This window comes from Ixodes scapularis, unplaced genomic scaffold (genome assembly GCF_016920785.2).
Source record: "Ixodes scapularis isolate PalLabHiFi unplaced genomic scaffold, ASM1692078v2 PGA_scaffold1__304_contigs__length_218370807, whole genome shotgun sequence".
Taxonomy (NCBI): Eukaryota; Metazoa; Arthropoda; class Arachnida; order Ixodida; family Ixodidae; genus Ixodes; species Ixodes scapularis.
The window spans coordinates 41,281,561-41,295,558 of record NW_024609846.1 but is presented as its reverse complement, the minus strand read 5'-3'; the positions used below and the strand labels follow the sequence as shown (position 1 = coordinate 41,295,558).

General features: G+C 47.5%; 1 protein-coding gene across 4 annotated transcripts in view; it reads left to right on the top strand.

Annotated features, from left to right (window-relative positions):
• Positions 1–13,998, top strand: part of LOC8052836 (unconventional myosin-XVIIIa) — a 107,530-nt gene that overhangs the window by 71,898 nt on the left and 21,634 nt on the right. For all 4 annotated transcript variants that reach the window (XM_029977027.4, XM_042290695.1, XM_042290693.1 and 1 more), the window contains exons 21-22: positions 3,925–4,044; positions 9,620–9,740. In XM_029977027.4, the coding sequence (XP_029832887.3) occupies positions 3,925–4,044; positions 9,620–9,740 (241 nt within the window). The remainder of the gene's footprint in view (positions 1–3,924; positions 4,045–9,619; positions 9,741–13,998) is intronic.

Sequence of the window (13,998 nt, the reverse complement as noted above, 5' to 3'; positions counted from 1 at the left end):
TATACCCGCTATTCTTCCAATCAGCACCAATCGAATCTCGGCGTTCTGACGTCACCGCAACCCCTGTGCGAGAGGCAGACGAACTTGCGATACGCGCAGTTACTGGCAGCAACGCTGGACCTGGCCCAGTCTTTAGCATCTCATTATCGCTCGTCTGCCAATGAATAACATGAGCCGATAAGGACGACGAAGAATCAATCACGAAGCAAGAAGCGTCCTACGTTTGTTGATACGACTTGCCGCACGTAAGCAAGCAGAACAGCGTCTATGTTTTGTTTGCAGAGGTCGCGCTAGAGGGCCTCTGATGACGCGACGGACCTCCAGATGGCGCAGCACATCCTCGAAAGTTTACAAATTTTTGTACGCCAGAGCGTTATTAAGCCCCCGGAAACGGTTAAAAAACATGATAATCAACAGAAAACAAACAAACAAAGAACGCGTTTGTGAATAACCGGAGGTACTTTTCTCTGTGTGGACAGACCCGATCACTTGACACGGAGAAGTTGCTCTCGGAAAAATTTCCCATTCCTTTTGGGCCGCAGGATTATTAGGGAGTTTTCGTATATCGTTTTCGCTGTCCCGCAAGGCTCTCCGCAACCCGCTACAATACCCGGAACTCTACAGCCAAGGCCATCGGCGCGCAGGCGCAGTAGCGGCCTCTTCGTTGCGGAGGGCTTAGCGGACGGGTAAACGCGGTCTACGAAAACTTCCTAATGTCTTCGGCGTTACATGCGCCTGTTCAAATAAACGTAACACTCCAGCTCTTTGGTTGCTCAATTATTTCTTCCGTTTTAATTTGAAGGAATTGGTGACCCGGAGCTCAACGGCAAAAAAATGGGTTGTGCTCTCGCAGTGTTTACAACGAGAAGTTTTGTTCTTCGAGGTTTCCTTCTGGCGGGAGGAGGATGGATATAGCGACGGCCGCACCCCCCTCTGGTAGCGAGCAGGCGGTTCGGTCGACGTTGATCCGAGTAGAGTTTGCGGCTTTGTTGATTTGGAGTAGAGACGGCGCCTCTGAAACTGGTCAGATAAAATCTCGAAGATCAATAGAGGGCCACAAAAAGAACCAGGACAGGACAGAACGGTTTTTTTTTAAACTGGCAGCCATTTAGTGATGTTCCGCGACAATTGTGGCAATTTCAACGGGGGCCTGGCTGTGCGTCCTCGTCGCAGAAGTTCACTCCGCGAACTTTCAGCTTCGATTTTGTTGCTCTCCGTTTGCTCTCGTAACGTTACCAGCACGCTCTAGTGCGTTGAGCAGAGAAAGTCGCATTTGTTTCCCGTGTCCAAAGGACGCGATTGTGAAAGCGCATAAATTGAGCCCTGCGTGTCTCTGACAACACCGAAAAATAAAAATAAAAAGCGGACGCTTTTCTCGAGGCGCTCGTTCCGTTCCCGACCCGTTGACAGGCGCCGATGTCTCCAGGGCCGTTGGTGTCGGGTGTTTCATATCTCGCTGGCCGCGAAAGCGGGCGAAGGGCCGGCCGATCCGCGACTATCGGCACTGGATCCCCCCGGTCTTTATACGGAGAGCTGGTGCGGACACGGAAATAGCCGCCTCCCCCCGCCGCCGCCGGCCAGACTCCGGGCCCCTTGCCAGCGGCAGAAGTGTTCGCGCCACGGGCTGGGCCGCGGCCTCGGCGCTTGCCGTCACCTGTCGGGCTTTTTGCGCGCGCGCTCCCCGCAACGTTTCTTCCTCCCTGCTGCACGCGCTGACACTCGGCGCTCGGCTTCGCGTCCACCCGCTCGTCTCCCGAGCTTTTGGAGTATAACGCCGGGCGGAGACCGCGGGGAGCACGGCGGGCGGCTGGACGCTGGGCGGTGACTGGGCTTCCGTTTTTGCTTCGTTGTGCTTTGTCTCGCGAAGCTCGGATCCTTCTGCGGCTCCGAAGGGCGCCCAGGGCGATTTCGACTCCCGAACGCCTCGATATAGCCGCTGTTTGGAGAACCTTCGCTCTCCCGTCCCGACCGAGTCGCCGAGCCTGCCGCTTTCCATCCTGCTCGCGGCTTAGTGTTTTTGCGAACGACCGGCGAATCTATTTTTCGAAGAACGAACACGACCCCGGGGAACCCCAAGCTCTCTTCCGCGGGCCGACGATGAAGTAGACGGCTATAGTGCGTCCGCTGGACAAGATGCCCTTCTCGATGCCATACACGCTAAAGCCCGTCAGGATCCTGCCGGCGGCCAAGCGGGGACCGGAACCTCCCGGCAGCCCCGTCAGGGTGGACTGCAGGACTGCGGCGCTGCAGAGCGGGGCCCTGCCCCCGCGGACCCCGGAGAAGGGTTCCGGCGGGCCCGTCCCCCTCCGTGACAGCGCTCCTGGCGGCAGCGCGACTTCCGCAAATGGCAAAGAGGACACCTCCCCTCCGGCGTCCGAGAATAGCGCGACGACAGACGGCGGCGGCGGCCAGGACGCCAAAGACGTGGAGAAAGAGCGGCACTACAACGCCTTCATGGAGGAACGCCTGAAGCAGGGACAGACCCGGACCGTGGCCGAACCCATGATGAGACTCAAGGCGGCCGCCCAACAGCAGCAGCAGCAGCAGGTGCCACCACGACGTGGGTCGGCGCCTCTCTTCTCGCAGGCCATGCTCAGGAGACCCTCTGAGCGGCGACTGTCCGCGACGCCCCGGTCCAAGGTCGAGTCCACGTCCAAAATAGACAAGGCGTGCGACGCTGACGTCAAGAAGGAGGCGACGCCGCCTGGCGTCGCCTCGGGCAGGTCGAGGAGTTCGCCCGTCAAGCTGAGCCCCCGGAGTTCCCCTGCCAAGACGGGCCCCGGCGGTTCGGCGACCATGACGAGCACCACCGTGGTGACCACGCTCACGGACCTGGGACGCCGGGACGGGCCGCGCGGAACGGCCGCCGCGGCGCCGCCGGTCACCACCCTCCGGATTACCAGGAAGCCCTCGGCCAAGAGGTTGACCGGCCCGGCGTCGCCTCCCGTGGTTCCGGACGCGACCAAGACTGCCGGCGAGGCCGCCGAGTCTCCGAGTCGCCCGGAGGCGTCCGGCAAGGAGAGGGCCGCGGCGGAGACCCGGAGGAGCACGCCCCCGAAGAGGACTTCGGAAGGAGCCAAGAGCTCCGCCGAGGCTCAGAGGACGTCGCCTCCGAAGAAGACCTGGGCCGTCTCGGTTCCTCCGCGCAAGAGGTCCCAGCCGCGCAAGATTAGGGCTACAGTGACCGTGGAAGAGGGCGCGCCACCGAAGCCGGCCGAGACCCCTGAAGTGGCCATCGCCAAGAAGGCTGACGGCGGCTCGAAGCAGCCCGAGGCCGACGTCAAGAGCCCGCTGAAGGAGGAAGCGCAGCCGGCTCGCTCGGCCGAGCCCGACGGCAGCTCGGCCAGGACTGTCCAGGTGCCCGTGCCGCAGAGGACGGACAGACCGCGGAACGAGACGAGACTGGACAAGAAGGCCGACGTCCAGAAGGCGGAGATGCAGACGGTGGACATCAAGGACCTCCGCGTGCTTTTACGCACGCCGTCGCCGCACCCGCCCAAGTCCGGGGGCCGGACTGCGGACACCGCGTCGCGCCAGAGCTCGCTCTCTTCACTGGGCAAGAGCAGCCTGGACGTGCCCGACGACGAGGCCTCGTCGAGCGGCGTCAGCTCGCTGAGCAGTGTGCGCCGCGACTCCGGCTCTTCGCGGCCGAGCAGCCTGAGCTGGGACTCGGACGTGGCCCTGTCGACGGCCACGTCGACGCCGTCGGACGCGGCCAGCGCCCTGCGCTCGCGCTCGGTGTCGGTCGAAAGCGCCGTCGACCTCGAGGACGGGCCGCGGGCGTGGGCCGCCAGCGTGAACTCGCGCCTCGCGCCGTTGGGGTCGCCGCGACGGAGCGCGGGCAGGGCGTCGCTTCGCGCGTGGTCTACGAGCCCGGGCAAGCCGTGGTGGTCAGCGACGGCGGGCTCTTGTGCCGCGGCGCAGGTCGGGGACCTCTGGGTGGACCTGGGCCAGGAGCAGGCGGCGTCCGCGCAGGCCGCCGAGATGCTCGAGGCCGAGACAGCGGAGCGGCTGCGTCTCGACAAGGAAGTCCGGGAACTTCAGGTGAGTCAGTGCCCCCGTCGAGACGAATGGCGACGGTTTCCGCCGCGGGACGGGAAGTACGGAAAGCTGGCTTCTCTGCGGTGGGGGTGGTCTTGCGGTGAAGCCGCCACCGTTTTGCCGCGGGCTGGTTCGCACACTTCCGACCGCTTACGACCGGAGCTGCTTAAAACGGGTTTTTAAGGCTTTTCGAGCTGCTTCCGACCGGCTGCCAACTCGTAAGCAACCACAAGAGGCTTCAAAACCGCTTTTAAGCCTCTCCAGTCCTAAGCAGTCACAAGTGTGCAAACCAGCCAGGCAGTGACCACACTCATGTTTTGCAGTTGTGTGAAATCTCGAGGTGAATTGCATCAACTTCTCTTTTTCACAAAATGTTCAATTCACTCAAACTGCCAATATTTGTTTGCATGGTAGCATCTAATAGGGAGTATTGTTTTTTTTGTTTTTTTAATCGAGGGTATTTTTTTTTTTTTCGAAATTACGAACTTGCAGTTTAGATCAGCATAGCTTGGAAGTCAAATGGCTATAGCAAACTGATGGTTAACAGCTATGCTGTGAAGCAAATAATCAGTGTACAGCTGTGAATATAATCTACTTGCTGGTATATTGCTCATGTTGGTGGTATTTTATAAACAAAATGTATGTTGCCCACTATGTTGAAAAAAAACTAGACGTTTACAATATGAAGTAAATTGTCTCAAAATTGCCACTTTTTTTATTATATTCCATCCGTTTTGTTGATGGGCCATATGGATGGAAACGTAAATGTTACTTGATGTTTATTTTTTCTTTTGTATTCATGGACCCTTAGTGTGATCTGTAAAACTCTGACTGCGGTATGCTGCCCTTACTGCGTGATTGCGAGTGGGCTCGGCAATTACAGACGTTGCAAAAAAGTACTTTTTAATTTTGTTATTTAGTATTTGTTTTCAGTTCCTCGCCTATAGGGTGTTATTGTGCGCACAAAAAAAAATGCCAAAGAATAGTTAGAGAAGCTGAAGCCGTTTTATTATAGAGGAAACACACTTAAATCATCTTCATTTGACCTGCAGGATCTCGAATATCGAAATTATTTTTTAGTTTAGTGCATGGATGCTGCAGAATGTCATTTTCAAATTACGTAATGAATACACTCCTTCCCGGAGCGCGACGTCACAAAAGGAGTTTTCAAAATTTCCGCTTTCGAGCATCTGATGTGTCCAATCAGTCAGTGATGCGGTTTTTGTGCCAAACTGTGCCAAAGGGCTTACCCTGCTGCATCTTGCTACATTTAGCCAGAATAGCATGAATTTGTGCCAACATTGCACCAAAACACATTTTCACTTCATTATTACTAAAAATGTGATAGCTCAGGCCCCGCTACATGGTCGGATTGTTACGTACAGGCTTGTGCGAATTTTCAGAATTTTTGATTATTGCCTTACATAACTTACTACTAGGGTTCTGCGTTTTCGGTATCTATTTTTCTTCAGATTCGGGGTTATTTATTGGTGTTTATTTTTTCTCTTGGAATCGGTGTTTTTCGGTGTTTAATTTCAATCCTGGAAAGAAATCGGTGATTATCGGGGCTTGTGTTGCAAAGCGACTGCATAATTACTAGAAAAACCACAGCACACCTGACATTACAGATATTTATTGTACACACACCAAACATGTCACACAATGCACATACATATGGAGATAACAGAAAGCGTGACGCTTTGAGAAGCATACTATCACAACTGAAACTTATTGAAAAAAATTGACATGCACATTGTCAGAGATTTGTCAGTCATCGAAGCACGTTCCTTGCGGCTGAGGAAACACAGTCCAGAAAACGCATGCTCCACATTCGCGCTTGAAAGGGGGAGGGCAAGAAAATCAAAAGAAGCTTTTGACAAGACTGGCCGTTCCTTGCTGTGCGCTCTCCAGAAGCTGCCAATGCATTGCCCTATTGGCTTCCCCCCGCCCCTCTTTGCCTTTCCTCCTTTCTCCCATATACCAGGAAACCTATGCTTGGACAAAAGACCTGAAAACTGTTGTGCCAAAAAAGATAAGGGAAGGGAGCGGGGCCATAAACATTGTTTCAAAAGAAAGGGACAACTTCATGGACAGTTCAGTGGGGCTGTGTTCCGGGTCAACGACTGAATAAAACTGGAGCTAGTATATATTATCATTTTGACGATCTTGTTTCTCAAATTACGAATTTAGCAAGGATACGTGGGTATTTTGAGAAGATTTATATGGACTCGCCTATGAAGTTTATTTTTTATGTCATCTCTGTTGTTTATTTATTACCCTTATATAAATTTGTTCTGTGCAATGACACAGTGAATAGATTAAATTAAAACTAAATGAGCTGGGGCACTGCATGAAAACTTTCTCATAACTTTAATAGCTTTGGCTGGATTTTAAGGAGACATATTAATTGTTCACATCCCGATTTTTGTTATGAAGTTCTAGATATAAAGTGTAATTGATGCTCATATACCAAATACAAAAACTTAGGATTTATCTTAATTAAGAATTGTAGTTTTATTTAAACCTTTAGAACTTCACTAGACATCAATTTAGGTTTTTGATATTTTTTTTTAAACATTAGCTTTATGAAATATATGATCTCGTTTACGTTTGACTTCATACCTAAAACAACCACCCACCGCGGTTCATACTGCCCCCTCATTAGTCAGCATCTTGTTACTGTGCCTGGAGTTTCTATTCACAACTAAACAGCTAGTCCTGTGTTTGAGGGAATCAAGCCTGCCGTGGAATTGGTACTCATAAGCGGTTTTACAGAAGTTGGAAGGCAAAGTAGACAAATGTCTTAGTTGGGCAGACCAACACATGAATCTTAACATGTAATATATGCAGTGATAGGAATAAAATTGGGTTGCATGCCTCTGCTCCAAAAGTTAATTTTGCTACTCCAAAATGAACTTTTGGCTGCTTTGAAAGGTGCTGCAAAATTGCTGAGACAAATCACATCACTGCATTGTGGTACCATTGATGTTAACCCATTTATGTGCTATCTGGTTTAGATAGAAATAATTTTATAATGAGCAGTGGAATTTGAGAGTCCTGTGACTGGGTCTTGTGATGAGACGACTGATTTTGAATTGCTGCTTGTTCATTATTTGGGTTTTAGTGTCAGGACTTCATTCTACAGTGGAAAATTTTATAATACAATGCACATCGGACACATATAAAACTTCTTCGACATTTTGAGGAGCGTCCCTAAAATTCGTCTTGCCAGCTTTCATGCTTACAAATTCAGCTTGACTATTGCCGTGGCATATCTCGTCAGAAATTCTAGGGATATCCCCAAAACATGACAAAGTACTAAATCGGAACACTAGGCTTCACTAAGGCCTCTAATCTCAGCATACAGCAAGTCAAACTTTATTCTTATGATTCTGGTAGGAGAGATGTTTTCTAGTATTTGAATAATTGCTGAAGCCTCTTGTGAGAATGAAAAATGCATGACGTAAATTTAGTGAACAGTATGTGCGACCCAATTAAGGGCTCAGCACAGATGTCTTTGCCATGTGCCATGAGTAATATGTCAGCAAATGGGTTATATTCCTAGCTGCCCATGGACTGTTCATTTGATATTCATGTTCAAATTCAAGGCAAAATGGCTCTGGGTTTGAAAGTTTGCAATTTTGTAACAAAAAGGATGGAAGGTTATAGAAAGCAGCCGTTTCTATCTAAAAATAGTCTCTAATTTACCCTGCTATGTAAACAACTATTGGGAGTTCTAATGAAGTCAATAACTCCTAAAAAATGACAGAATAAAGAAATATTAATTGGGTATTTAATGCATGACACTATGTGACACTTAAAAAAAATATATACTTTTTTTTCCTGTCAATTTGCTTACCTCCTAATGTTTAAAAAAAGTCAGTTTCATTTATCTCGAAGACCACCTCCACCACATATATGTATACAGTTATGTCTCGTTAATAGGGACACTTACAATCCCCCCGAAAAATTGTCCATACTATGAGTTCTCCCTCATGAGACAAAAATGCATGTATTTCCCCAGCATGTACATATGCATGTACATATAGCGGAGTATTCATATTAGTGCGGTCCACATTAACGAGACATGACTGTATTTTTACGTAGACTTGCGTCTTTATTCTCGTGTTGAATGGGTGACAATTTGTCGGCGCATCTGCAGCAAATTTCTGTAACGCAGCTCAGACTTACTGCTTCGAAAGTGCTCGTCAGACAAAAGTGGGGCATCTACTGTTGGAACAACATAGAATGTTGCTTCATAATTACTCATGCCCGGACTCCTTGAGTTATAAATGGCACGGGTGATGTCACCCGCAAGAGAAGTGGGAAGACCCTACTCCGTACTGCCTCGACGTTGTTGCTGGGCACGATAACTTCCGATCAAGTCGTTCTAGAACCGTCGTCGAGGTCTTACCGGAAAGCTGATGAGCTACTCTCACATGTTTAACCCCCCCCCCCCCCAAAAAAAAAGAAAAAAAGAAATCCATGTAAGACATTACCAAATCAAAAAGAAGTGGTCATGAAGAATTGTGAAAATGCCAAAGCTAACCAAGAAGGTGACGAAGACGTTTGAAATTGGCAAAAGGAGAAAGCTGTGACCGATGGACAACAAACAAACCCAGCTTTGACCAGTACAGAGCAAAATTTGAATTTTTGTAGGTTTATGTAAAATTTGTGGTTGTATCTTCGACACAACCACAATTTTTTTTTTTTTAAGGGAAATTTAATAAGGCTGCTTACATTAAGATGAAAACACCCACATATATTTTGTGTTTGTCTATTATCTGCCATGATGGAGAAATAGCTTTCGTAGCATGTGAAGTTTTGTGCAGCTCAGCTTTCAATACACTGCCAGATGCAATCGGCAAAAGAAAGTGTGAAGCTATACTCTTCGAAGCTAGTTTTGAGAGACAGTTTTGCAAGCAATAAATTTGTTTTCTGTGTTGATTCTGAGGCACCTGAACCCACTTTCAAGCCAACAGTGAAAAGACAGTGAGAGCTTACATTGTTTAAAAGCTGTGCTTGAAAAGGCAATGGGCAAGGCCTGCTTTGTTTTGTCTCATGAAATTGGCTTACAACTTCTTGGGCTCATTTTAAGAGCATATTTCTACTATGTGCTAAGCGTTTCCTGCAGATTAGTTGTCACAAAGATTTGGTAATCTACCCTTTGCCTATCCTGACATGATTAAAGTGACAAAGAATCCTAGCCTGGAGACCATCTAATGTAAAGGTGGGAAGGGGGGGGGGGGGCCGCCATCCAAAACAGTCGTTTGAACTTTGACACAGTCTAAAGAAAAGAAGACGAGGCCTTAAACAGGCTCAGTGTTATGTTTAGGCGCATGGATTTGGTGGAAGCTAAAGTATTTTGATGTATTCAACAACGATACGAATCAAGGGGAACGTTACTGCAGCTATTGTGACTAGGCTTTTCTTTGATAGCACTTGCCTCGTTGGCAGTGCCTGGCCACCCTGGTCAGTTGGTGGTGGCACGGGGCGGGTTACGGTTTCCCAAACACGTGAAATTAGATTGGGTTGGATTGTGGCAGCCTAACTCTCCATATTGGGTGTGTGTACGCAGGCCCGCTGTTGCCAGCTGCAGCAGCAGAAGGACCGGCTGGAGATGGAGGCCATGGAGAGCCGCATGCTGCGTTCGGCCGACCTCAACGGGCACCTCTCAGACGAGGACGACGGTGTTGGCGGTGAGTTGGCAATCTCTGCACTCCTGGGTCTGTCGCGATCGGTGAGGGAGGTGTACGATCAATCAGACGCCCTTCCATCAACCCCCTTGTAGGCGACGCCGGTGTGGCCGTGCATGGCCACATAAGATGATGCCACAAACTTCTGTCGAACCTGAGGTTTGAAGAATCAACCATGTGTTTGGATCAAGCTTCCGATTTTGTTTTCCCAAGAAATTCTACAGGCTTTACCTTTGTTGAGGGGTTTTACGAGATACAAGCTTTCATACCTGCCAAGTTCAAAGTTCGAGTAACTTAAACCTGGGCTTACGATTCTAATGTGATTGGTGTGCTTCAATGGCTCCAAGCGATGTGTAATGAAGCGAGTGTGCACCATATTATTGATCAAACTCTTTTAGTTAACATGTTGCTTGCATTTGGACATGGCAAATGGGCGATGACCCATTTGCCATGTATCTTGCATTAAATTAGGGGGTTCATCCGACGTCTACATCTTGCCTGCTCGTGTCCTGCAGTTGACTGTGTACCCACGTTATGAGGACCCTGAGACACTATGAAACCCGCACAAATTTTGGAACTTCTCACGCACCATTTGTTTCTTGTTTAATGGGGGACACTACCCAAAAGGGTAAACTTTTGAACCTATGGCTTAATATGAATTGAATTTACAATATATGCTGGCAGTTGCATGGCACAATGCAGTGAAAAGTTTTATCTGTTTACATAAATTGTGAAATAAATTATAGGCGTTTCTATCAGGAACACACTGACATTGTTTAGGAAAACTATCAATAGAAAACTAATGTAATACCCAAAATTTCTCTTCATTAGATACACAGCAGAATGCCTGAAGAGTGCAAGTGTAAAAACAAAATTTCCCAAAAGTAATTTATTCTATGCTAACATCATGCTGAAATATCTAGTAATTCTTTTGCCTTTAATGTCATTGACAAAATCTTAACATATTTTATATAAGACATCGACAAAGTAAAAAACAATGCAGCAGTTCCATTGCCCATTAGATTCCAGTTAGGAAAAACAATGAGTGAGCCTTTCTTTTTGTCCTGTTAACAAACAATAGTTTTCCTAAAGTGAAATCTAGGCCAAAAAGTGGAATGGAGAAAAATGCATTAAAAAAACTCAAACCTCTACCTTCTCTATAGCATTGGTAAACAGAAAATAATTTATTAAAAATTAACTATGCAGTGTAAACAAATGAAACTTTTTGGGAATACTCTCTAGATGCTGGTGGATGTAAATATGACATTTTTCAAAATCAACTGTTTGCAGAAATTTATTTTTTCTGGGTATTGTCCCCCCTTAACTATTTTCTGACCATGGAAGAGGCAGCAATTTTCAAAAGATCCGTGCAACCACTTTCATTTTCCTAACTAATTTGCGTATGCAGAAATATGACACATTGAAATGTGGCCATTCTTTTAAAAGAAATGGACGTTGTTATAATGTATGGAAAAGATTTTAAAATATAATTTTTTAAAAATATAATGTATGTGCAGAAGGCATATAAATGCCGAAACTTCTACAGCTATATCAAATTAAACGTCAAATTTAAAAAAAAAGTCAGAATATACAAAATGTGCCCCTGCCCTGCACCCACGGCTATTAGTACTTCGCAAAGGTAGTGTGCCCTAACTGATGTTGTCTATTTTTGATTCGTCGAGAGCTAGCCTCCGTAACACGTGCGCTTTTCAACGAAGGAATGCTTATACTGGTGAAACACAGGTAGCACACCTCACATCCCCAGCAAAATGCTTTCTTTGCATTCTGCCTTGGTTTTGTCATTACCTTGATTGCAGTTCCTTTATATTTAGCATTTTTGTCCACTTTGTTGGGAACATAAAACGCTCAGGACAGCACCAGAAATTATAGGGATGCTTACTGACAAACGTCTGTTATTAAGTGATGCCTGTAACACTATTTAAAATGTCCCCAGAGCTCTTGACATCTAAAAAATATGCTACCACACAGTTGAATTTTGTAAATAATGCAATCTTCGTTACAAAGACTGATGCAAGCAGTTAGCCTTGTCAGACAAGTGCAACCATTGTTCCCAGGACTATTTTTGACAGCACACCAGCTTGTGATTAAGCTCAAACCTACGTTGAAACTGAAACTACAGTTCTTCGGCCATCCATGCGATTGTGGAACGTAATTCTCCGCATTAAGTTTAATTTTTATTGGCGCTTGAAAACCATCAATTATTGGTGATCAATGGCCTATGGGCGCAGTCAGGAAAGAGTTAAGTTGCTTGCAATTCATACACAAACATTATGAACAGCTCGAATAATCGAGTCGCTTGCAACTTGGGTGTGCAGCTCTGGGCATTTCCTTGAGGCGCAGTTTCCTCTCGGTCAGGTGCGCAGTAGCCGAGGCACCATTCTATTCCGAGCACCGCCAGACAAGAGGGCCATGTGTCACATTTGGGAATCGGCTGGTTATTGACGGGACCGGGGAACGAAACCCAGCACATGACACACAGTCAGTGGCAGGCAGGAATTGACAGCCTGCCCAACTGGCTGCCCCACAGACACGCAAATGATGGGCAGCTTAGCTTGCAGAGGGGGAGTGGGGAGGGAGAGATGAGGCCAGGCGGCTGCCAAGTGCCCTCCTGGCCGTGGAAGGGGGCAGTCTCCTTGGAGGAAATGAGCCCCCCCCTCCCCACCTTCCCCTCCCAAATTTATGGAGCATTTTTTGGCACCCGTCCAGGGCACTTGAGTGTCTCCTGAGTGGAGAAGCAAGTTTGTTCAGGGGGAAAGAGGCTTCTCAAATGTTTTTTTTTATTCTTTTCATATGACTCATAGAAGTTCAGGATCTAGGCATATTTTAGAATGCCGGTTTTAAAGTTTGAGATAAGAGTGGAAATGAATTTAATTGGATAAGATATGGCACAATATTAGGCCTAATTAGGTCGTTGAGACAATGCTTACTCCAACTTTCAGCTACTAATTACTTTCTTATTTATTGAGAGGCCGAATAGCTTTAGGATACAGTTCGGTTATTGTGGAAAGCAAAAATGCCAAGTTGCACTGAAGTTCACCTGTGAGAATGTTATCAAGACGTTTGTAGTGAGGCAATGGCACTGGACAATAATGACGCCAGGAAAATCATTAATATAGGCTCTTTTGGACACTTATAATTTGCTGTTTTTCTGAATAGCTAGGGATTGAATTGAGCATACTTATTTTGTAAGGAGGTACTCTGGAACTGGGAAGACTTTAAATTTTTAAAATTTGGCAGTCAACTATTTTTTGTGTTTCTTAAGACCCTTTTTGTTCCTCAGTTGAGGCCTTGGACGGACGTTTGACTCATTCTTAACCCGCATGTAATCGGGTGCTTTCTTTTGTGATTCCAGTTTCAGTTTGTTCCCTGCCCCTCCCAACTGGGCTGTCGTTTTTATTTTCACTTGTAGCGGCATGTATGAGCGGGATATGAAAACAATGTTGTATCTTGTAATGTCACTTTTTCATGGCTTGTAAACTTTTGGGTTTAGACAGCCTCTGTTTTGGTAGGCTCCTTTGTCGTTACAGAATGTCAAATTTGTGTCCTTCAACCTCATGCTTTATGGAACCCACTGAGATGTAGAAATTACTAACAGACTCGACTGGTCTTTGATGACTGTGAAAACGAGGAAGTTAACAGTTCCAAATAAACAAAGGCCGAATAGAACCACTCAAAAGAGTGATCTGAGAATGTGAGGTCGAGGTGCCACTGCACGGTACCTTGTCTCGAAAAGTATAATGCGAGAAATATGTTGTAGGTTGTAGGTATTGTGGGATTCCACTTACCTTACTACGCCACGAGGTAAATTCCACTCTGTAGCTCCACTCCGTAGGTCGCTGTTGAGGACGGCTATGGCTGGGTCCGTCCGAAGGCTGATGTATGCTCCGATGGAGAGGAGTCACTTCGAAACACGGGGATTCCGAAGAAGCGGGTTTATTGGCATCTCACCGCCACGTTTTGCCCTTCGGCCAACCAAATGAAGGCTAAAAAGGTTGGCGCTGTCGTATCAGACAGATTCACCCCAAGGGGCCCACGCTACCGTATTAGGTAGATTCGTGGGAAGGGGGAAGCTGCAAAATGAAAGAGGCCCCGAGAACCAGAGCCTTCCCCAGCGAGAGAGTGCCGTCCACCGCTCCGGGGCCGGCTTACCTAGCCCACGGGAAATGAACGCACCCGGTGTAAGTGGTCTGGCTTAGCTCGCAGATGGGTCGCGTCCACAATCATTTCGGAGGGTGTGCCA